The sequence below is a fragment of the Gopherus flavomarginatus genome, chromosome 3 (assembly GCF_025201925.1).
Source record: "Gopherus flavomarginatus isolate rGopFla2 chromosome 3, rGopFla2.mat.asm, whole genome shotgun sequence".
In the NCBI taxonomy this organism is placed as follows: domain Eukaryota; kingdom Metazoa; phylum Chordata; order Testudines; family Testudinidae; genus Gopherus; species Gopherus flavomarginatus.
Genome location: NC_066619.1, coordinates 68,767,169 through 68,791,912, shown reverse-complemented (window position 1 = coordinate 68,791,912; position 24,744 = coordinate 68,767,169). Strand labels below are relative to the sequence as shown.

Below are 24,744 nucleotides of genomic sequence, written 5' to 3'. Positions count from 1 at the left end.
ATGAATAGCATAAAGAAGATAGATCAGAAACTTCCGTTCTCTCTGACTCATAACATAAGGGGACATTCAAAGAAATTAAAAGATGGCTGTGTTGTAGGGTTCTTACATCTTCCTTTGAAACATCTGGCACTGACCTCTGTTGGAGACAAGATACTGGATGAGATGGATCACAGATCTGATCTAGTATGGCAGTTGCTATGTTCCTAAGACATTTTTCATTCTATATACAGCATTGCACAGTTGGCTTGATTCATCTTGTATGTGTTTGTATATATGAGTTCCCTTTTCTTTGAGAAATTATGATTTTTTGCTAGATATATCATGTCCTTTGTTAGATATAGGATGCCAGATGAGGGGCACCAATGGTCTGATCTAGTATAGCACATCCTACTGTAAGTTCCTGTGTTATTTTTACCCTCTTGTGTATTTGTCACCCATCATATTTTCATGTGTTCTGCAAATTGAATCAGTCAAATGTCTTCCTTCCATTATCTTACTATACTGTTAAATATTATGGATCTTAATACAAAGTCCTGCAGAACTCCCACTGGAGATTGTTCCCCATTTTAAGGTCTTAAAAATAAAAGAATCATTAATTGTATCAGCCATTTTGTAATAATTGCTTATGGCATTTGCATCCAATTTGTATTTATCCAGCTGTTTTAGAAATATTATGTTCTATATACTGAAAACCAAATATACAATATCCACTGCATTCCCTTTATCTACCAGGAACATATGAATTGCTGTACTGAAGCAGACAGACCAGTGGTTTATGTAGTTCAATATCCTTTCTGCAACAGCAGCCAGCCAGTACCAGATGCTTCATGGGAAGGTGTAAGAATACCTTTAATTGACAACTATGGAATAAGCTTCCAGTAGAGGAAGTTTCTTCTAAACACTTGTCAGTTAGTGGATGCCAAGAAGCCACTGTGACGCTGCAGTCTATATGGTTTTATAAAAATATGCTAATGAGTGAATATAATGTATCTGGAATATGCTTCATGCTAAAGGTCTCTCGTAAGGTATCATTACAAAGCTTATAATCTACCGAGTGTGATGATCCTATTGGTATAAATGTACCACTCTTGTATCTAAAACTAGAATATGAAATATAACTCTGAGGGCCTATTGTAATTATGCAAAATGTGGACCATTAATGGTGGTTTGAAATCTTGATGACTCCCGTTAACCAGGACAATTGTCTGCAGATGAGTGTGTTTCACCTGTAAGTCTTCCTGTATACTTGTGTGCTGGCAAATGGGCAATGAAGTCTTGCGGTGACATGTGATCATGTCACCTGAACTGGAATCCATCTTTAACCTGGTGTCTTTCCATTGAAAAAGAGGGGATGGGAACAGAGAGAAACAAAGGATTTCCACCTTATGCAAAAAATATATAAAGGGGTGGAAAAGAACAAAGGTTGGAGAGGAGCCATCATGAAGAATCCCCTAGCTACCACCTAAGCTGGAGCAAGAGCTGTACCAGGGGAAAGAATTGTGCCCAAGCCTGGAAGGTGTCCAGTCTGCAGAAAAAACTTACTGAAGCATCTCTGAGGGTGAGATTATCTGTATTCGGTTTGATTAGACATAGATTTGCACATTTTATTTTATTTTGCTTGGTGACTTACTTTGTTCTGTCTGTTACTACTTGGAACCACTTAAATCCTACTTTCTATATTTAACAAAATCACTTTTTACTTATTAATTAACTCAGAGTATGTATTAATACCTGGGGGAGCAAACAAATGTGCATATCTCTCTATCAGTGTTATAGAGGGCAAACAATTTTTGAGTTTTCCCTGCATAAACTGGTGTGTCTGGCTCAGCAAGACAGGGTGCTGGGGTCCCAAGCTGGCAGGGAAAGCAGGGGGCAGAAGTAGTCTTGGCACATGGGGTGGCAGCTCCCACGGGGGGTTCTGTGATCCAACCCGTCACAGCCAGGAAGGTTTATAGCCCTTATTTTTTATTCTATATCATGTAAATGTGGATGTTACAATTATCAGTATTAATGCCCAAATCTTCTTTTAATCTTATTTATCTCTTGGATGTAGTGATATCTAGTGGCAATGGGCCTCATATGTTAATTACATGTTGCTTAAATAAAGTGAAGTCCTTTTATCTGTTTTAAATGTACTGTCTTTCCTTTTCAGTGGATCTCTCTTGCTCTTGTATTATGAGAGAGGATGGACTGGAACTCCCAGTCTACCTTCCTGATACCATTCACTTAGACATCTTTATCATCTCTCTAATCTATGGAGTCCTAATATTTTCATTCTCTCCTGATATGGAAATATTTCTGTTCCTTTGATCTAGGAGTTCTCAAACATTTTCATAGTATGGATCACTATTTAATAGGCAGATTGTCTTATGAACAAGTCCTTCCATTCACAATCACAGAACATCCCTGTGACTACCGAAGTTGCTTACATGAACAAGTATCGTCAGGAAAGGAAATGCATTTAATGTATTTTATCTCTCAATGTGAGATACAGCCTAATACTCTGCCTTTTTGACTGTTGCTGCACACTGAGAAAAGCTTTGTACTGAGATGACCAGAATGTCACACAAGTCTTTTCTTCCGCATTTTTACAATTTATTTAGAACTTACCAATGTTTATGAGTAGTTCAAATTATTCCTTTCAATGTGTATTACCTTTAATTTCTCAACATTGAATTTCCAGTCACCTAGTTTTCTTACATCCTACTGGAGTTATTCAAAGTCTCCCTTCGAGTACACTCTATAATTTTGTGTTATCTGCAAGTTTTGCAACTTCACCGTTCACCTCCATTTTCAGTTCCTTAAGTATACTAAGTAGCTGTGGTCCTAATATGGGTTGTTGGAGCACCACTGTTAACCTTTTGTCATCTTGAAAATTGCCCCTTTAACCCTATTCTTTGTTTGCTACTTTTTAGTCATTTCTAATCCATGATAGAGGATAACATAGTCTTCCAAATAGCCTCCTGTGGAACTTGAATCATCTGTTAGCTAGTTGGTGTCTTTAATAGCATCTTGTAGCCTCTTGAAGTATGGCAGATTCTGACCAGCCATTGTTCAAATGTACATGCAGAGAAATGAGGGGGCACAAGAATCCCATTTGGAACATACCCCATTAGAATTTGCAATGTAGACGTTTGGGCTTGGGCTGGAGCCCAGACTCTGGGATCCTGGGAGTGCGGAGGGTCCCAGAGCCTGAGCTGCAGCCCGAGCCTGAGTATCTACACTACAGTTTTACAGCCCTGCAGTCACCTGTGAGCCTGAGTCAGATGACATGGACCAGTCACAGATCTTTAATTGCAGTGCAAAGATACTCTCAGTGCCTCTGTGGACAGTGCCAGGAGTTTAAGGTGCAAGATAAGCTTGGGGCCATGACCTGTTCTCTCTGCCCCAACTAGTAGAGTTGGCCAGGCACAAATCAGAGTATGCTGCACTCAGATGAAAACTGTATTACTTGGTGCAGAAAATGTGCAGATGAGTGCTGCCTAAGAAGTCAAACATTCTGATGAAGACTCTGGCTGTTGCTCCTGGCCTCTCTTCATCCCCTCTAGTGCTCCTGGGGACACCTAGGATAGGATATACAGTCCTCGGCATTATATCAAAGTAAGCCATAAATCTGTTTGGCATAAGTTACTCTAGATAAAATTGTGGTGTTTGTTGGTTATTACCCAATATTAATATACTGGCTATGTTATTTTATCCTCAAATATTCTGCCCATAAGAGATATCAAGGTAATTGGCTGACAGTTACTGGTCTCCCCTTCCATATTTCTTGAAGATATTAGCTCTTTTCTAGTCCCCTGGATCACCTTCTGACTGATAGAAACTGAAGGTTATTTTAGCTAACATAATGTATCCTAAGTAGACAAAATATTTTTATAATACACTTAACTAGATACGTTTTTCTTTGTTTTAAAGGTGTATAAATACTGTATCCTTTCCAAACAGATTTTTAATCAAAATTACTGCATTCCCACTTTTTGAGTGATTTATCACCTAGTTTCCAAGCAAAGGTCAAACTATGCATTCAGATAAAGGGAATTTAACCAGATTTGCTAATCTCCTAGAGAAAATAGACTTGCTCTAGGGAAACAGTCTGACTCTCTTCCTTTTCATTTCCTCAAGGCATCATATTAGATTGGTTTCCCAGTGTGGTCATGCCCCTATATTCCTTTTGCATTTGATTGCAGTCCCATACTTCATTCTCAAGAAATGTTGCCCACAGTCACAAATGCACAAAGATATAACAATAAAATTATCACAGGAGACCTCAAGCAGCCTGAGGCAGGTGAGGGCTACAGAAAATACAAAACGTACTTATTTTATTAAAAAGCAGGCTTCCCACCCAAAAAGAGATGATATAGCATTCCATTATAAAAATGTTTCTAGGTGGACAAAAGCTGGATTATCTATCTCTCTTGTCTTTCTATCTACCTTATAGAATTCATAGAATATCAGGGTTGGAAGGGACCTCAGGAGGTCATCTAATTCAACCCCCTGCTCAAATCAGGCCTAATCCCCAAACAGATTTTTGCCCCAGATCTCTAAATGGCTCCCTCAAGGATTGAGCTCTCAGCCCTGGGTTTACCAAGCTAATGCTCAAATGACTGAGCTATCCCTTCCTACCTAGCTACTCACCCACCCTTTGTCGCCATATTTTATGAGCTCATTCTAAATATTAAACACTGGAAATAACAATACTAATCTTTCTTTCTGTTTTCCTTCCTAGGCTGTGGGGGAAATGGTAAAATTCATTTTTAAAACGTTTTATTATGGGAAAAACAAGTTATGAGTGGTGAAATCCATGGTCCTTTTTTATTTTATAGGAGTTACTCATGTTTAAAAGGAAACATATGCTTAAGTTGTGTGCTGGATCAGGACTTTAGTGAGCTCCACAGTGGAGGTTCAGTTCCTTTGAAAGTTCTGGCTCCTGAGTTCATCAGCCTCCCTATTAATCAACTGGTCAGTGATTCCACTGAAATGTAGCTGTCATGGGAGATCATAACCCCAGAAGGAGACTAGATCTCTCATGTAGCTAGAACCATAGTAGCCTTGGAGGGCTTTGACTACAGGACAGAGGACTTGAATTGGACTCTTTTTATTCTTTGGAAAGCTAGTGCAGAGGGTGAAATAGTGGGGTGGTATGCTCACAGTGACCTGTATTGATTAGCAGAAGGGCTGCTGTGTTTTGTACCAGTTAGAACTTTTTCCACAGTGTTCAGATTTGTTTATAGATATGAGTTGCAATAATTAAGCCTGGATGTCACATATGCTTAGGTTACTGGTGGTAAGTGTATATCTGGTAGATTTAGAAGCAACCTTTAGTCTAGTCATGGACAACATTCAAACCTGCCAATGTGTACAGAAGCAACTGAAATATTATGAGGTCGTCTTATAATTTTTTCACACATTTCACAAGGACAAAAACACCTTACTAGCTGGTTTACTTTCTAGGGTGACCAAAGCAGCAGACCACTCACATAGAGAGTGTGCTGTTGAGAAAAGCAGTTAAAATTTTCTGAGACTCGTAGACAGGTTATGGGTATAACAAGTGGGTCTTTGCACAGCATGGATCAATTAGACCACATGGGGTTTGGTTGGCAAGCTGCAGCCTGCCACATTGATGTAGGTCAGGGATAGGCAACCTATGGCACGCGTGCCGAAGGCGGCACGCAAGCTGATTTTCGGTGGCACTCTCACTGCCTGGTTCTGGCCACCGGTCTGGGGGGCTCTGCATTTTAATTTAATTTTAAATGAAGCTTCTTAAATATTTTTAAAACCTTCTTTACTTTACATACAACAATAGTTTACTTATATATTGTAGACTTATAGAAAGAGACCTTCTAAAAACGTTAAAATGTATGACCGGCACGCAAAACCTTAAATTAGAGTGAATAAATGAAGACTCGGCACGGCATTTCTGAAAGGTTGCCGACCCCTGATGTAAGTTATCACTGCAGTTCAGCACAAGTTTCGGAGGGTAAGGATCCTGCAGGCAAAGCCTTTTTAATTGAGCTTTTGCACATGACATCCAGTTTTGATCCAGAGGTGCCAAATTCTGTTGTCCTTGGCCTTATTTAGACAAAGTACCTGCAGTCAGTGAGGAATTTTGCCTGAATAATGACTTTAGGGTTACAATGGGTGCATTTTTAGAAGTTGAAAATAAATAAAATTATATTTTCTGAAGGACTGAAAGATGCATTGTTCAGGAGTACTATGCTTCACTAATAGTTAGTCATAAGGGAAGGTTCTTTTTCATATGTAAGCTAATGTTTTTCTATTTTAAATGTATATTGAGTGTTTCGTGCATATTTATAATACATGCATGCAACATAGATAAGCTATTTATTTTTTATCCTTTTAATTGGTAAACATGTTAGTATATGGTAAACTTAAAATCAGCTTCAGCTGCAGTAAGTCATCCCTTTTACTAAGCTGTGTACTTCCCCAGTGAATAGAGTTTATTTTAAGATCAAGGAATTACTTAATTTTCTGAATGATATTCCACGGATGAATGGAAATGCAATATCACAAAACATTGTATGTAGTATCAGTTTATTGCACTGAAATCTGTGTAATTTATCTTCATAGTTTGTATCATTCTTCTTTTAATTTAATAGAATAGAAATTGACGGTGAAAAAGATCTTTCAAATCCTCTTGTCTGATCCTTGCCAGTACAGCATTTCCTCTGTAATCTCTCCAGAGCTTTGTCCACTCACTTTCTAAATGACTCAAGGAAAGAGACTTCTACAACTTCCCCTGGGAGAATATTCCACAGTCCAGCAGATCTGACTCTTATGAAATTTTCTTAATATTCAATCTACATTTTCCTTTGCTCATTTTCCTCCTATTTTATCTAGTTATTTCTCCCTGGGCCATCTTGAAAAAATCCTCACCCTTCTTTGTTCTTAAGCCCTTCAATTGCTTGTAGATGGTTATCGCAAACCCTTTAAGAGTACATTAGCCAGCTATACATACTGTAAATAAAATGTAATGGCAAGTACCATAAGAAGAAAACCATTACCTGGTATGATTTAGTGGAAAGATTGGTTTCTACTTGATATCTAAGCTTTTAGTGAGCTTAAATTTTTAAATTATTGTGTTTTTAAAGGCTTAATGATGAATTGGATCTAATAAACCAACAGGAAGTTGTTTTAAATGAATGTATATATATTTATAGTGCTATGGTTTTCTTTGGTCAATCATGACCAATGTTTGAAGACATCTTTCTCAAATCCTGTCCTGTTGCTGGCTAATGTGGTGCTTGTTTCATATACAATGTGTAGCTGATGGAAAGAAGTGAACAGCAGTACAATTGGATTTCATAATGGTTTATTTTCAGTTAAACTGAAGTACGTCTTGTTAATATAAGAAATGCTCTGCTAGGACTAGGTGCATTTTAGTAAAAGTATGTCTTTAAAGAGATCTAATTTTGTTCAGTTCCACTAGACGTTCAGTCACTTTACCTGGATAAATGATACAAATCGTAGAGTGTTTTTATTATAGTTTTCCCAGATAAAAAAATACATTAAAATGGAGTTCAGCTTAGGACAAGTATCAGTAATGTAGGCTAAATACCAATTATAGAAATGTAATTATTCTAACAACAATATTTTAAACCTGGAGTTAAGAAACAAATTTAAAATAACTTCAAATATGTTAAGGGATGGAAATACAGAGTTAGAGCACTCTTAAACCTTAACTCTGTTCTCTCATGGCAGCAACCACATGACTATGATTAAGGCATTTCAGTGTTTGTGGTCCCTTATTAAATTTAACTGATTTCACATTAGATTTTTTTTCATTTATTTACTCTTATGGTTGTGTTTTGTTTTGTTTGTTTGTTTGTTTTTGTATTCTGCTGGCTAGCTGCTTTTCTTTTTTGTGTTTTTCTATTGTGGTTGAATTTATGTTGTCACTCCCCTTGTTTTAAGTCTTGCTGTTTTTAATAACGAAATGCACCTTTGACTCTTCTGCCTTCATGAATGCATTAAGAGTTTTCATAGAACAATGCATTCAGCCAAACTTATGATGAACGGTGTTAATCATATAGTCTATTGTTAAATTATTGCCTTTCTTCTTCAGAGTAACCAAGTATTGTTTTATTTTATTGTGGGTAGTTATTCTTTGACAGCAGACAGAAATAGCAAAAAGATGTCAAGAAGTTCAAACATTTTGTTTGTTAAAATATATATGCGGCAAAATAATAGTAAAAATTGTAGTAACATACATGTTAAGAATAAAAAGCCCCATTTTCCATGAGTTATTATTATTTTGCTTAAAAATAAATGATCATAGAAATAGAGAATTTTCTCCATGAAGAAACCAATAAATATAATAAATTAACAACTACTTAGCTTTCTGCACTTATTTTTAATATGTGTTTGTAGGGCTGTCGATTAATTGTCATTAATTCATGCGATTAACTTAAAAAAATAATTGCAATTAATCACAGTTTTAATTGAACTGTTAAATAATAGAATACCAATTGAAATGTATTAAATATTTTGGATGTTTTTCTACATTTTCATATATATTGTATTCTGTAGTAATTGAAATCAAAGTGTATATTATTTTCCTTACAAATATTTGCACTGTAAAAATTATAAACAAAAGAAATAGTATTTTTCAGTTCACTTCATACAAGTACTGTAGTGCAATCTCTTTGTCATAAAAGTGCCATTTACAAATGTAGATTTTTTTTGTTACATGACTGCACTCAAAAATAAAACAATGTAAAAGTTCAGTGCCTACAAGTCCACTCAGTCCTACTTCTTGTTAAGCCAATCGCTAAGACAAACAAGTTTCTTTACATTTAAGGGAGCTCTCTTCTAACCCTAATCTTCTATGATTCTAATGCTGCTCTTTTCTTATTTACATCACCGGAAAGTGTGAACAGGCATTTGCATGGCACTTTTGTAGCCAGCATTGCAAGGTATTTACATGCCAGATATGCTAAACATTTGTATGCCCCTTCATGCTTCGGCCACCATTCCAGAGGACATGCTGATGATGCTCATTAAAAAAAAAAAAAGCATTAATTAAATTTCTGACTGAACTCCTTGGGGCAGAATTGCTCTGTTTTATGCACATTCTGCCATATATTTCCTGTTATAGTAGTCTCGGATACTGATCCAGCACGTTGTTCATTTTAAGAACACTTTCACTGCAGATTTGACAAAACGCAAAGAAAGTACCAATGTGAGATTTCTAAAGAGCGCTACAGCAGTTGGTTTAAGAATCTGAAGTGCCTTCCAAAATCTGAGAGGGATGAGGTGTGGAGCTTGCTTTCAGAAGTCTTAAAAGAGCAACACTCCAATGAGGAAACTACAGAACAAAAAAAGAAAGTCAACTTTCTGCTGGTGGTATCTGACTCAGATAATGAAAATGAACATATATCGATGTGCACTGCTTTGGATTGTTATCGAGCAGAACCTATCATCAGCATGGACACATGCTCTGGAATGGTGGATGAAGCATGAAGGGATGTGAATCTTTAGCACATCTGGCATGTAAATATCATTCCATGCCGGCTACAATAGAGCCATGAGAAAATAGTATGTTACTCAAAATCTTCAGTAAACCAAGAGAAACAATCAATGTAAAGATCTCACTTCTCTCTGAAATTATTTACCTATTATTGTTACAAGCAACACCTATAAGCAAAAGAGAGAGAATATTTTTCTCTATTTTTTCAGTTTGTTTAGTTTATGTATTTAGCAATATTTTGGATGAGATTCTGTGCCTTGCCTTTTGGGTGGAATTTAGCCTTCTTTGCCTTCATGATCCTGGGCTGCTGGGGTGGCTGGAGCGGTGCCAGGTGTGATTTAGAGAACACGGGGGGCCTGTCCAAGTTACTGCAGCCTTCTTTAGCTCCTTTATGAGTCAGAGCACTGCTTGGAATTTCTTCATCACTGGACCCTACCCCTGGCATACCCCATTCTAAGGCTTATAAGAATCAAGTCCTCAAAAGATGGCTGTTTCCACAGTGGTTACATTGGGAGAATTATCCTCCACCCCAATTTGCTGGTTTTATGACCTCTTTACACCACTCCAGTTGTTTTAACAGATATAAAAGTTTATTCTGGAGAGTATTTCTGTTATTTGTTGGCCTTCCACACAGCAGCAAGGGAGGAAAAAAACACTTTTAAGAATAGGAAAATATGGATTATAATTAAGGCTACATTTTAGTCACAGGTGTTTTTGTTAAAAGTTATGGACAGGTCACGAGCAGTAAACAAATATTCATGGCCCGTGACCTGTCCTTGACTTTTACTATATACCCCCTAACTAAAACATGGGTGAGGGGTCACGAGTGCTCCGGGGGGGCAGCCTGGGACACCCGCTGGTGTTGGGGGGGCAGGGCAGGTTGTGGCAAGCAGCACAGGACCTGTGTTGGTGCTTGGGGGGGAGGGAGTTGGCGGGGCTGGGAGGCTCCCTACCTGGCTCCATGTGTTCCTGCATCTCCTAGGGGGAGGGAAGGCCAGGGGACTCTGCACGCTGTTCCCCCCCAAGTGCTGGCTCCACAGCTTCCATTGGCCAGGAACTGCAGCCAATGGGAGCTGCAGGTTTGGGGCCTGCAGGCATGGGCAACACATGGATCCCCCTGGCCCCACTGCCTAGGAGTTTCAGGGACATGCCAGTGGGAGCCAGGGAGCCCCCCACCCAAAGGTAAGCCCCATCCAGCACCCCAATCCCATTCCCCCAGCCCTGAGCCCCCTCCCGCACACCAAACTGCTGGTGCTGCTGGCCCAGGTGCTGCCTGGCTTGGGCAGCCCCTGAGCCAGAACTGGCCACTGCAGAAGTCACAGAAAGTCACAGAATCCATGACTTCCTTGAAAGACAGCCTTAATTATAATATTGCAAAATTTGACAGAGAGAATCAAGGACAGGTGTAGTACCTGAAATGACTTGTAACTCATTTTTTGAAAATGATTAGATTTCAAATTGACAATATTCTTTTTGTCTTATTGATATCCCTTCTCTAAGGTTTTAAACCAACCTGTAGAATTTCCTAGAGAAATATATCCTTACTCTAATTTTTTTTTAATTGGTTTAAAAATTCTGTAGAAAATTTATAATTCTCTGTTCTGTTTTCATATGGATGACACATAAAAGGACTGTGTAGAGGAAAAATGCAACAAAGCTATATACTCTCCTACCACCATATCACTTGCTATTAGCCACTCTGTGTTAGCAGTACATTTTTTACTCCTGTGGGAATTCTGCACCAAAAAAATTAAAATTCTGCAAAATTCTGCAAATGTTACTTATCAAAATAACACTATATAATCACAGCAGTTTCAATTATTTTAGTAATTTATTTCAGAATACCTGTCAGCAAGTATGTCTGTAACAATACATACAAACACAAAAATTCCCCCAGAAGTAGAGAGTTAAAGAACCCCTACAACAACCCAATTCCTGCTTCTATACACCCTCCACTCTAGAGCCCAGACACTCTAGAGTGGGGTGAGAGGCAGACACTTACACCCCCTTCCCTCAAGAGACACCCCCTCCCCCTGCCCAGAGCCCAAAAGCACCCCTTCCCAAGCCCAGACCCTGACATGACCCCCACGAGCCCAGCTGCTGGGTCCCTCCCCGCCCCCCAGCCCAGACAATGGTAGACCCAGGGATCCAGAGGGAGAAACAGCTTGGTGCTGGGAACTGGGCTTGCACAGTTTCCTGCATGCTGCCACCTCCATCCTTCAGGGCGTGCTAGGAACGGCAACTGCTGGGAACCCTCCAATTCCCTCCCCCTTCCCCCGGTCTTGTCTTCTATTTGCGAGCTGGGCTCTGTCGGGCCCAGTGGCCCCTGGTGGCAGGCAACATCTCTGCAGCCAATTTCTGGGGGAGGAGTAGGATGGGAGGAAATTCTGCACACACAACATTAATTTCTGCAAAATTCTGCATTGCTCAGTGGCACAGAATTCCCCCAGGTGTAATTTTTGGAGATGATAGAGAAATAGAAGGAATGGCCCCTGGGGAATGTTCAGAATAGAACTGGAGTGCTGATGCTCTACATCACATGTGCCCATGAAACCAAGTCTTAATGTATGCAACAAATTGCAGAATAAATTAATGATAATCCAGTTACAGGATTAAATTAATGTGACCACTTCTCGCTCAGCTGGTTAGCCAGTTTTCGGGGTCTTGACAGGTTGTTTCCATTAGGAGGAGACAGTGTCAGGATTTCTGTGATGCAATCCTGTTCATTTACAAAGAATATATAAAAAGGCCTGTTACCATTCACACAGTAGGAATCCAACAACAGAAGAAAGTTTCCTTTCTCAGTATTCCAAAGCCGCCTCATCAGCACGCTCTCCAAAAAGCTCTTTCTCTTAACTTACTATCAGTGTCATACTGCAAGAGCTTCTCTGGCTGTCCTTGGCTTCCTGCTGTCGTCTTCATTGTTTCTGTGGTGTGTCTGGCTGCATCTGCGCATACACACACTCAATTCCACCAAAACAATACCCAGCCCTCTACATTTGCGTTTAACCCTCAATAAAGCAACTCTACCCACAAAGTACAGCTCTTAACCAGTCTTACATATCGCCTGTGTTTTGGGCAGTGGTTTCTATTGTTTCTGCTATTTAACTGCAAAAGGAGCTTCACTCCTTACATTTATCCTTAATGAAGGATGACTATTACACTCATCAGCTTCACAAGGTTTCACCCTATCCCCAGCATAACATACTGTAGCATTTCCACACATACTTGGAGAGAACAGGACAACGGCAGCATGGCATTGGAAATAACAAACCTGCTAGTTTGGGCGTTAGAGATGCTGGGAGGATGATCAAAGAAGACAGGCTACTCATAAATATAGTAAAGCCTGCAAGATATGGCCTTGTTTTGCCCATGCAACCCCAGGTTCTTCACACTAGCTAGAACATGCTCCTCCTGCCCGTTACATATTTGCACCACTTCTGCAATGCAAGAGAGGAAATATGCTGCAACGGTTGTGGAGTTTGGTAAATAAAAATGTTCATCATTAAGAATGTTATATGGGAGAAGCTGATATGCCCATTGGAAGTACAGCAAGAAACTTACTTCACAGTTTATAACAATGGACGCAACTGTAATTCCTTTCCCCCAAAAAATGTAGCTGTTACTATGTGTTTTTGTATTAAGTTTAAAAAGATCCATATTTCAAAACAAGCAGAAGTCATGAATAACAATAAATCTGAGACATAGCATGAGTAACACATTTTTCACAATTTTTTTAATTTTTATTAAAAAATTGACACTGACAAGACAATTCTACGGTGCAGCAAACTACCGTTGTTACAGCATCAGTACAAGCTATGAAAAGGAACAGTGGTGTACTATAGAGTATATTGTTATAGAAACTTTTATGCACATTGAACAACATCCGCTACCTGTGGTTTTTAAAAAATATTATTTTTTTTGATGAGTCAAAAATTACCCTATTATGCTCTGAATATTCCTGTAGTAATTGCTTATCATGTTGGCAACGCTGTAGCAGAGTGTTTGCTCATAAAAGGAATATAATCTCAGTTGTTCTTGCAGGAGAGTCAGGTGGAATTGTCTCGTATTCTATAGTTATTTCACAGATCAATTGAAGGAGTCCATACAGTATACAATTCTGCTAACAGATCTCTAGAAGCATCTGTCTTATCTAGTGGGATAATATATCTTGTAGCACTTTGACAATAATACAAATAACTGTAAGTTTGTTTGTTTGTGGTTTAGAGGGGAAATGCTCCAATAACTGAAACTGAATTGAGTTTCATTGATCATTTTTAACATAAAAGCGGGAAAGAGTCCTGTGGCATCTTATAGACTAATAGACGTTTCGGAGCATCCAAAACGTCTATAAGATGCCACAGGACTCTTTGCTGCTTTTACAGATCCAGACTAACATGGCTACCCCTCTGATATTTGACATTTTTAACATTACATTATTTGTTTTCTGTAAATAATTCAGAGAAATAGTTCTAATTAATTGTACGTAATTCACAATAAGACATTTTCTTTCTTTCGCTAGAATATATTTTTAAATATTAAATTCATATTTTTAATTCCTAATTTGGAAATATACAGATTGTTATGTAAAAGTGAAGTATTAATTTAGAAAATGTTTATCAGAAGGAAAACATTATGCAGATAAGCAGAGAAAGCTATGTGCTGTACAGCATATTTCTAAGGGATATTTTAAACTTAGCTCCCAGGAAAAATTATGAAAAATGCTCTAGGAAGAGTTTAGTTATAATTGCATTATTTCAAGTGTGTGCATGTGTGTATTTAAACTAGTTCCTCCATCTCTGCTATTAACTTCTGTACTTTGTCTTTCGTGTTTTTACAGCCCTGATAGCCATTGGACGATACAGCATGACAATAGAGACAGTGGATGTTGGATGGTGTAAAGAAATTACAGACCAGGGAGCCACTCAAATTGCACAAAGCAGCAAGTCTCTCAGATATTTAGGGCTGATGAGATGTGATAAGGTAAGCAGCTTCTGCATAAAATGAGTGTAAGCATCTGAGTGTATGTATGGAATGTGTGAGACAGACTTTTTTGTATTTTCCTATAAAAATATCTTTCTTCTTCGAGTGATTGCACATATCCATTCCAATCTAGGGGTGTGCACTTTATACAAAGTTGTTGAAGAATATTTTCCCTCATCAGTACCCTTTGGGGTGGCTTAAGCACATTCTGCCACTAGACACCACTGTGTGCCAGCGTAAGAGGGCAGAGCCACCTCCGATCCTCCTTAGTTCCTTCTTACCACCAGTGATGATTGTTGGAGTGCTTGCAGTCTGGCTAGCACAAGTTTATTTCCCTCACTCTTTGTATATAGTCTGTTTCTTGTTTAGTACGTAGTTAGATATAATGTATAGTTAGTGTTAGGTTTTAGTTGTTAGGTCACTTTTGGACCAAATTTGATTATCAAGACTGGGACTGGTGCCATGCCTCGCTCTCTGGGGTTCAAGTCCTGCCAATCATGTGCCAGACCAGTGCCGATCAGTGACCCACACCCCATCTGCCTGAAATTTGTGTCATTTGCAGAAGATTTAAGCCTCATTCAAAAAAAGACAGATCAACAAAACTTAAGTGTCTCCTTATGGAGGTGGCACATCTCCATCAGAGCCATTGGGGTCCAGAGTATACTCTAAGTGGGGCACTATCAGTACAGAGTGCCCCTACTGAGATGTCTTCAGCATCATGTTGTGTGTGTCTGGTACCAAAGAAGAGACACAGATCTGCCAAGGACATGGTACCTTGTCCAGGAAGATCTTCAGTACCAAGGCCAGCTAAAAGCAAGATCTCTGGGAGCAACTCTGAGGGGAAGTGGAGCACTCCTTTGCTGCAAAGAGTCTGTTGACTCTGGGACCTATGCCAGGTCCACCAAGGCCACCCCCTGAAATTTCTACTCATCAGACCCAAGATCCCATCCCAGTACAGATGATGATGGGAGCATACGCTGCTACCAGAGAATTACTTAATCTCTTGGTACCTGTGTCCCTGGCAATGCAGAAAGTGTTCCAGCTGGTACCAATAACTATAGTACCTATGCCAGCTCTGCAAGCGCATATACTACTGATCCCACTTCTGGTACCTGGGAGGCCGATACGCTCCAGGGGCAAGTCACCCTCAATGTCCCTGGTACCCTATCTATAGGTTTGGCTTACCTGTCTCCTGTCCACATGGGTTCTGCTCCCCCATGATCGCAGGACTCACTCATCTTTGTCAGATACAGAAGTGGGGCCTGTTTTTCCCATACTTGCTGGAAAGCTTACCCTCCATCAGAGCCCTGTGGTCCATGGATATTCCAGCAGTCCCAACACTGGGCACATCACAAGGGTCAACGGCCTCTGCAACCATGGGGCCCACTGTCAACATGTTAATGGCCATTCTGGACATCATGGGGTTTCCCTTTCCCTGTTAGGATCTCTCCTCACCTGTCTGAGCTGACTTCATTGGGGGTTCACCGAGATCGTTGGCACCACAGACAGTGTTCTCGGATGCATGGTACCAGTACAGGCACCAAGCAACTGGAAGTTGCTCAGACAACTCCTCCACCATAAGAGACAGATCAGCCATTGTCTCAGCAGCTTCTTCCTCATTACAAGATGAGGCTGTAGAGATTGTGAGCAATTACACTGGTCTACAATTTTTGAGAAGTCGTCTGCTTCAGAGATAAAATGCGATATTTATTATGTATTTTGATGTGCTGAATTCAAATATGACAATTAAACCAACTGATTGGCCACTGTTTCTAAGATATTTAAGTTTTTACATTTTATGTCTATGTATATTGTGTAGATAGTAGAGTTTTAATCATAAATTGTAAACCTAGGTCTTTTCATGTGTTTATGGTTGCTTTACATGATAAGATTTCACCTGTCCTGTTTATGGAACACGTTCAAAATCAGCAAAAGGGTTATATAAATAAAATTTTGTTTCATAATAAAGGCAAAAAACTATTATGTACATAGTTTAGTCCTATTCAGTGTCTACTCGGCGCTTCTTGGCTTGTCTCTTGTATTCATTAAAGGGAGCATCTCTTGTCACTGTCCAGCAATAGTCTGCAAGCATTGATGGGCTCCATTTGCCCTGATAGCCTGCCAAGAGATTCCACTGCTGTAGTCTGGAGCCCAACAGCTCTGCCTTACTCTTGGGTAGTTCCAAATTCCTGACAAGGTCATTAAGTTCACCTTGTGTTATGAGGTGTGGTTCAGAGGAGGAGGATGGGAGAAAATGTAGGTCCTGTGACATTGATGGTTCAGGACCAGAAGTTTCATCCTCTTCCTCTTCCTCGTCTGACTCAAGTGAGAATGATTCTGGTGCATCAGGAACCGGCAGTCCTTCTCCGTGGGGTACTGGGCGTATAGCTGATGGAATGTTTGGATAATGCACAGTCCACTTTTTCTTCTTTGACACACCTTTCCCAACTGGAGGCACCATGCAGAACTAAGAATTGGTGGTATGATCTGTTGGCTCTCTCCAAATCATTGGCACTGCAAAAGGCATAGATTTCCTTTTCCTGTTCAACCACTGGCGACGATTTGTTGCACAAGTGTTGCAGCATATGTATGGGGCCCACCTCTTGTCCTGATCTCTAATTTTGCAGCCAAAAGAAAGGTGATAGGCTTTCTTAACAATAGTGGTTATGCTGCGCTTTTGTGATGCAAAAGTCACTTCACCACAAACATAGCAGAAGTTATCTGCACTGTTCACACAAGGACAAGGCATCTCTGCTCACTTTAGCTAAACAGAAATGTGTCCCTTTGCAAAATCAAACACTGACAAAGAAGAGAACACGACACTGTATGATTTCTAGAGCTGATATAGGGCAATTTGTTCAGCAGAGTGATGTAAGCTTCGTTATGATTGCATCATCCAGGACTTCTAGGAATAACATGATGCAATTCATATCATGTATGATGCAATACCAGCTTCAGATTGCATCATTCATTGTTTTGCCTCAAAAGCAAGTACTGTCCAAACCCAGTCATAGATTTATTCATAGATCCAGTCAAAGATGTATTTTAGTCATTTCTGGTTTAAATTGAGATCCCTTCCCTTTATAACTCACTTATCCTCCGCCATTCCCAAGTCAAGGGTCGTATATACTGACCCAATAGCATACCTTGAAAACTAGAGCCAATCAACAATTTTAAGCATCGTTTTCATTCTCAGTGACCCAGAATTAGTAAAGTTGGACTACATTTATTTCAGAAGCATTTTGGCTGTAGAGCAGTGTTATTCACCACCAGAGGATAATGTAGCTCACCAAGAACTGCTTAAAGGGATAGCCTTGGTTTTAGACATTCAAGTGACAGAGGTCTGCGAGAAATCCCACAAGATAATGGATATTTTAGCTTTTGCAGGATCCTCCAGAGCGGTGCTTCTGATTAACAAAGCAATTCTGGAACCAGTTAAAATGCTTTGACAGACCCCGTATTCCCACCTGCCTATGGCAAAATGGGCAGAGAGGAGATACTGTGTCCCTTCTGAAGGCTTCAAACACCTCTACTCTCACCCAGCCACAGACCCTTTGGTGATGGCAGCAACTAATGAGTGGGAGAGGCAGGCGTTGTTGCCAAGCATTGGTGCCAGTGAGTAAGGAATCAAAGAGGCTGAACCTGTTCGGTTGTAAACTTTATTCAACAGGAGGTCTATGGCTAAGAATTGCTAAACAGCAAGCTCCCCCAAGTCACTACAACTTCACCTTGTGGGAAAATGTAATGAAGTTTAAAGACAGGCTACCAGAGGACTCCAGGCAGGAGTTCATTCTCATGATAGAGGAGGGTAAGCTGGTGGCAAGGACAGCTCTTCAGGACAGTTTGAATGCAGTGGACTCAGCAGCTTGTTCCGTGACATCTGTTATCTCTGTGAGGAGGTGTTTGTGTTTGCAAACTTCTGGTCTCCTTCCTGAAGTACAGCAGACCATCTACGATTTACCATTTGAGGGTCTGTCACTCCTTTCGGAAAAGATGGACAACAGGCTGCATAGCCTACAAGATTTCAAAGTAACACTAAAGTCCTTTGGAATTTACATATCAGCAATGAAGAGGAAGCAATTCCAGCCCCAACAGGCTCACAGATATCAGAGCTTTATACCTCTGTCCCAAGACCTGCCAAGGAAAAAGGTATCATCTGTGACTGCAGGGTCCTCTCGACAAACAGCCCAGTCTAAACATGTATTTTGACAGGCTTATCAAGGGCAGCACACCAATAAATTGAATGTGTCCTACCCATACCTTCGTCAGTCATCTATCCCACTTCTTCTGTGCTTGGACTCACATCACATCAGATTGCTGAGTCTTAAGCACTGTGGATTTGGAGTATTCCCTTCAATTTTTTTCTATTCCCCCTTCTAACTCACCTTCCCATCTCTCTTCAGGTACCACTCTCACAAAACCATTCTTCAGCAGGAGGTTCAATCTCTGCATTTAGTGTGAGCAATAGAAGAAGTTACTTTATTCTTCAGAGCAAAGAATTTTTATTCCAACAATTTCCTCATTCCCAAAGCAAAAAGCAGTCTTGGACCTATTTTAAATCTAATAGAGTTAAACAAGTACCTGAAGAAATTAAGTTCTGCCTGGTTATCCTGACTTTCATAATTCCTTCCCTGGAACAGGGCGACTGGGGTGATGCTCTCAACTTTCAAGGACATTTACTTTTATATAGAGATCTGGCCAGAGCACCACAAGTTCCTCAGATTCATAGCAAATTGAACTATATTACCAGGTCACAATACTTTCATTCGGCCTATCAGCATCCCTTCACATTTTTCACAAAGTGCATGGTGCCAGTAGTAGTGTATCTGCGAAGATAGGGAATCCATGTGTTCCCCTATCTGAATGACTGGTTGGTGAGGAGCTGGTGACACTGTCAAGTGCTGTCCAGCAGGACCATCACTGAATGCACTTTCAGTGCCCTGGGTCTGTTACTCAGTCAAAACAAATCCAGTTGTAAAACCTGTGCAAAGAGTTTATTGGAGCACTCCTGGAGGCTATGCAAACCAGAGCATTTCTGTCCCAAGCAAGGTTCCAAACACTCCAAGGCCTGGTGCTGAAAGCACATCTAATTACTGCAGTGCACACTTGCCTCACACTTCTGGGGAACATGGGCACATGTCCCCATGTGTTGTGACATGCGAGACTATGCCTCAAGGCTTCAAGTATGTCTAGCATCAGTGTATATCTCCTGTCGTTATCGTCTAGACAGAGTGATTCATGTTCCAGAGGTAATTTTGCCCTCTCTGGACTGGTGGACAGGCCCTTTGGATGTTTGTGTGGGTGTTCCCTTTGTTTCTCCACAGCCAGAGCTCATTTTGGTCACAGATGCCCCATCCCTAGGTTGGGGGCACACATCGGAACTCTACAAACCTGGTTCTTGCAGGATCTGACTCATAAACATCAGAGAGCTACATGTTATCTGGTAAGAAGGAACTGAGGTAGGATGTGGTCAGCTCCATCCTCTTGTACCAGCATGCATTGATGTGCGGTGGTGGAGGGCGCTCAAGCCGCCCCGATGGGTACAACTGAGGGGAAAAGTTCTCTAACATCTGTGCACAAGGCCCTCACACACCTACAATGGAATGGATATGTACCACACATCTAAACAACAGCTATGGAAAGATGGGTAATCTTTTTTGCCTTTCATTGTTATGGTGATAATTCTTGTAGCATGTTATATTTGCAGGTTTAAGACAGGAATTAGCCGCAGAGAAAAAGAGAGCATGATAGCTTTTTGCTGACCTAGATTTCTGACATGCATCCTTAGGCTACTTACCCTGAGGTGCTAACACAAGTTTTGTGTACAAACTATCCTTTTCTGATTTGATATATGATTGATGTGTCATATTTATTAATATAATAGTCTGTCTTAAAAAAGAGAAGTAGAAGAATAGTAAAAATGCTGTAGTGTTACTTTCAAAGGAAATTATTTAATGTGAATGCAGAGATAAGGTTATGAGAATTTGAATTCATGAAAACTTAGTCACATAGAGTATTTTAAAATTGTCAGCACTTACTTCTTTTTCTATTAAAAATAATTGTAAAGATGAATTTTGTAAATCGAATGTTTAACTATAATTTTACAATTATTTGAAATTTGGTAAATCTAAGATATGAACATTCCACCTGAATTTGGTTTAGGCAGGTTAACTTTATGGCATGTGCATTGGGAGGCTTTGGTGAAAGTAGGGATTTGGGATTATCCTACGCTAGAGCTAATGAATTTTCACATAGGAAGTCCTGACTCAAAATGTCAGAGTTTAGTGGGACAGGCTGGAAAATAGGCACACTAATCAGAGAGAGAGAGGGTAAACAAAAAAGCTAGAGCATTCATATCTTAATTATCTTTAGTCCCAGTTGAAATATATATTGCTTTATAGAAATAATGTATTTATCTAAATGTATTTTCGAGTATTAATTTTTGAATAAAGATATACTGAATGTTTAAACTGTATCAAAATGCAAACTTTCTTAATCTGAGATTTTTTCCTTTTTAGCTTCATTTACAACCTCTTGGGTTCAGTCAGAAATAAGAACAATGAAACCTATTTATCCAAAAAAAAAAAAAAAAGTCTCTTCCTCTTCCTTCCTCCTTTTTCCTCCTTTTCACTCTCCATTCTATAAAAAGAAGAGATGGAAAGCGTAATTAAAACATACATTGATTGGATGCAGAGCTGTGTGAGCTGCACAATTCTATAGAAGTACTCAAAATCAGACCTGGTCTCACTTTAATCACACTGTGGTCTGAAACACATTTAAGCTTGTCTCTAAGGAAAGCACATGGTTAAGTGTTTTTTTGAATAATTATATTTTCCTGAAACTGGGCCTCTGCATTTAGAGTTTTCAGTTCTAGAGATAAGTGAATAATGGGGGTTGTTGAGGGTTGTTTGTTTTGTTTGTTTGTTTCTAGGCTGGCTTGACAGTGAAATCCTTGCTGATCTTAAACACAAAAAAGAAGCCTACTAAAAGTGGAAGATTGGACAAATGACCAGGGAGGAGTATAAAAATATTGCTCAGCCATGCAAGAGTGAAATCAGGAAAGCCAACTCACACTTGGAGTTGCAGCTAGCAAAGGATGTTATAAGTAACAAGAAGGGTTTCTTCAGATATGTTAGCAACAAGAAGAAGGTCAAGGAAGTGTGGGCCCCTTACTGAATGAGGGAGGCAACCTAGTGACAGAGGATGTGGAAAAAGCTAATGTACTCAATGCTTTTTTTGCCTCTGTCTTCATGAACAAGGTCAGCACCCAGACTAGTGCACTGGGCAGCACAGTATGGGGAGGAGGTGACCAGCCCTCTGTGGAGAAAGAAGTGGTTCAGGACTATTTAGAAAAGCTGGGCGAGCACAAGTCCATGGGTCTGGATGCACTGCATCCAAAGGATGCTAAAGGAATTGGCAGATGTGATTGCAGAGCCATTGACCATTATCTTTGAAAACTCATGGCAATCGGGGGAAGTCCCAGATGACTGGGAAAAGGCTAATGGTAGTGCTCATCTTTAAAAAAGGGAAGAAGGAGAATCCGGGGTACTACAAGCCAGTCAGCCTCACCTCAGTCCCTGGAAAAATCATGGAGAAGGTCCTCAAGGAATCAATTCTGAAACACTAAGAGGAGAGGAAAATGATCAGGAACAGTCAGTATGGATTGACCAAGGGCAAGTCATGCCTGACTAACCTAATTGCCTTTTAGGATGAGATAACAGGCTCTGTGGATGAGGGGAACGCAGTGGATGTGTTATTCCTCGACTTTAGCAAAGCTTTTGATACGATCTCCCGCAGTATTCTTGCCAGCAAGTTAAAGTAATATGGATTGGATGAATGGACTATAAGATGGATAGAAAGCTGGCTAGATCATCGGGCTCAACAGGTAGTGATCAATGGCTCCATGTCTAGTTGGCAGCTGGTATCAAGCGGAGTGCACCAAGGGTCGGTCTTGGGGCCAGTTTTGTTCAAGATATTCATTAATGATCTGGAGGATGGCATGGATTGCACCCTCAGCTAGTTTGCAGATGACACTACACCGGGAGGAGTGGTAGATACAGTGGAGAGTAGGGCTAGGATACAGAGGAACCTAGACAAATTAGAGAATTGGGCCAAAAGAAATCTGATGAGGTTCAACAAGGACAAGTGCAGAGTCCTCTGCACTTAGGACGGAAGAATCCCATGCACTGCTACAGACTACGGACCAAGTGGCTAGTCAGCAGTTCTGCAGAAAAGGACCTAGGGGTTACAGTGGATGAGAAGCTGGATATGAGTCAACAGTGTGCCCTTGTTGCCAAGAAGGCTAACGGTGTCTTGGGCTATATTAGTAGGAGCATTGCCAGCAGATCGAGGGATGTGATCATTCCCCTCTATTCGGCATTGGTGAGGCCTCATCTGAAATTCTGTATCCCGTTTTGGACCCCACACTACAAGAAGAATGTGGAAAAATTAGAAAGAGTCCAGGGGAGGGCAACAAAAATTATTAGAGGGCTGGCATGCATGATTTATGAGGAGAGGCTGAGGGAACTGGGATTATTTAGTCTGCAGAAGAGAAGAATGAGGCGGGGATTTGATAGCTGCTTTCAACTACCTGAAAGGGAGTTCCAAAGAGGATGGATCTAGACTGTTCTCAGTGGTACCAGATGACAGAACAAGGAGTAATGGTCTCAAGTTGCAGTGGGGGCAGCTTAGGCTGGATATTAGGAAAAACTTTTTCATTAGGAGGGTGGTGAAGCACAAGAATGGGTTACCTACGGAGGTGGTGCAATCTCCTTCCTTAGAGGTTTTTAAGGTCAGGCTTGACAAAGCCCTGACTGGGCTGAATTAGGCCTGGTCTACACTACGCGTTTAAACCAAATTTAGCAGCGTTAAACCGATTTAACCCTGCACCCGTCCACAAAACAAGGCCCTTTATATCGATATAAAGGGTTCTTTAAACTGGTTTCTGTACTCCTCCCCAACGAGAGGAGTAGCACTGAAATCGGTATTGCCATGTCGGATTAGGGTTAGTGTGACCGCAAATCGACGGTATTGGGCTCCGGGCGGTATCCCACAGTGCACCATTGTGACCGCTCTGGAAAGCAATCTGAACTCAGATGCAGTGGCCACGTAGACAGGAAAATCCCCGCGAACTTTTGAATTTCATTTCCTGTTTGCCCAGCATGGAGCTCTGATCAGCACAGGTGGCCATGCAGTCCCAAATCCAAAAAGAGCTCCAGCATGGACCGTACTGGAGATACTGGATCTGATCGCTGTATGGGGAGACAAATCTGTTCTATCAGAGCTCTGTTACAGAAGATGAAATGACAAAGCATTTGAAAAAATCTCCAGGCTATGATAAACAGAGGCCACAGCAGGAACTCAGCACAGTGCTGCGTGACAAGCGTAATGGAAAGCCAAAGAATCAAATGGACGCTCATGGAGGGAGGGAGGGAGGACTGAGGACTCCAGCTATCCCACAGTCCCCGCAGTCTCCGAAAAGCATTTGCATTCTTGGCTGAGCTCCCAATGCCTGTAAGGTCAAAAACATTGTCCTGGGTGGTTCAGGGTATATCTCGTCAATTCCCCCCCCCCCCCCCCGTGAAAGAAAAGGGGAAAAAATAGTTTCTTGCCATTTTTCAATGTCACCGTATGTCTACTGCATGCTGCTGGTAGACGTGGTGCTGCGGCGCTGAACAGCAGCATCCCCTCCCCTTCCTTTCCTGATGGCAGACATTACAAAATGGTGGAAAACCGTCATCTTCCCGTGAGTGCTCCTGGCTGGCCTCGGTGAGGTCGGCCGGGGGCGTGTGGGTAAAAATGGGAATGACTCCCTGTCATTCCTGGCAGACGGTACAAAATGCTTGGTAACCATCCTCATCATAGCAGCTGGAGCCTGAGCTCCGTCAGCCCCCCCCCCTTCGTGTCTAAAGAAAAGATTCTGTACTCCCTGGACTATCATAGCAACGGGAGGCTGTGCTCCTCCCCCCTCCCTTTAATGTCCTGCCTGGACTATCATAGCAGCAGGAGGCTGCCTCCCCCTCATTTTATCTCACTAAAAAGTCAATGTTTCTTATTCCTGCATTCTTTATTACTACTTCACACAAATAGGGGGACATTGCAATGGTAGCTCAGGAGGGCTGGGGGAGGAGGGAAGCAACGGGTGGGGTTGTTGCAGGGACACCCTCTAGGATGGCATGCAGCTCATCATTTCTGCGGGATCTCTGGGGCTCTGACCCGGAGCGGCTGTGCTCTCTGGCTCTCTAGTACACTTGCCCCATATTCTAGGCAGGACT

At 40.9% G+C, this 24,744-nt stretch overlaps 1 protein-coding gene across 4 annotated transcripts in view; it reads left to right on the top strand.

Annotated features, from left to right (window-relative positions):
- The window catches only part of FBXL17 (F-box and leucine rich repeat protein 17), a 498,281-nt gene that overhangs the window by 453,869 nt on the left and 19,668 nt on the right, over positions 1 to 24,744 (top strand). For 2 of the 4 annotated variants that reach the window (XM_050945800.1, XM_050945797.1), the window contains one exon: positions 14,328 to 14,470. In XM_050945800.1, coding sequence (XP_050801757.1) covers positions 14,328 to 14,470 — 143 coding nt within the window. Of the gene's footprint in view, positions 1 to 8,118; positions 8,345 to 14,327; positions 14,471 to 21,401; positions 23,124 to 24,744 lie in introns of those variants that run through there. The other 2 variants (XM_050945798.1, XM_050945799.1) reach the window with 2 other exon arrangements.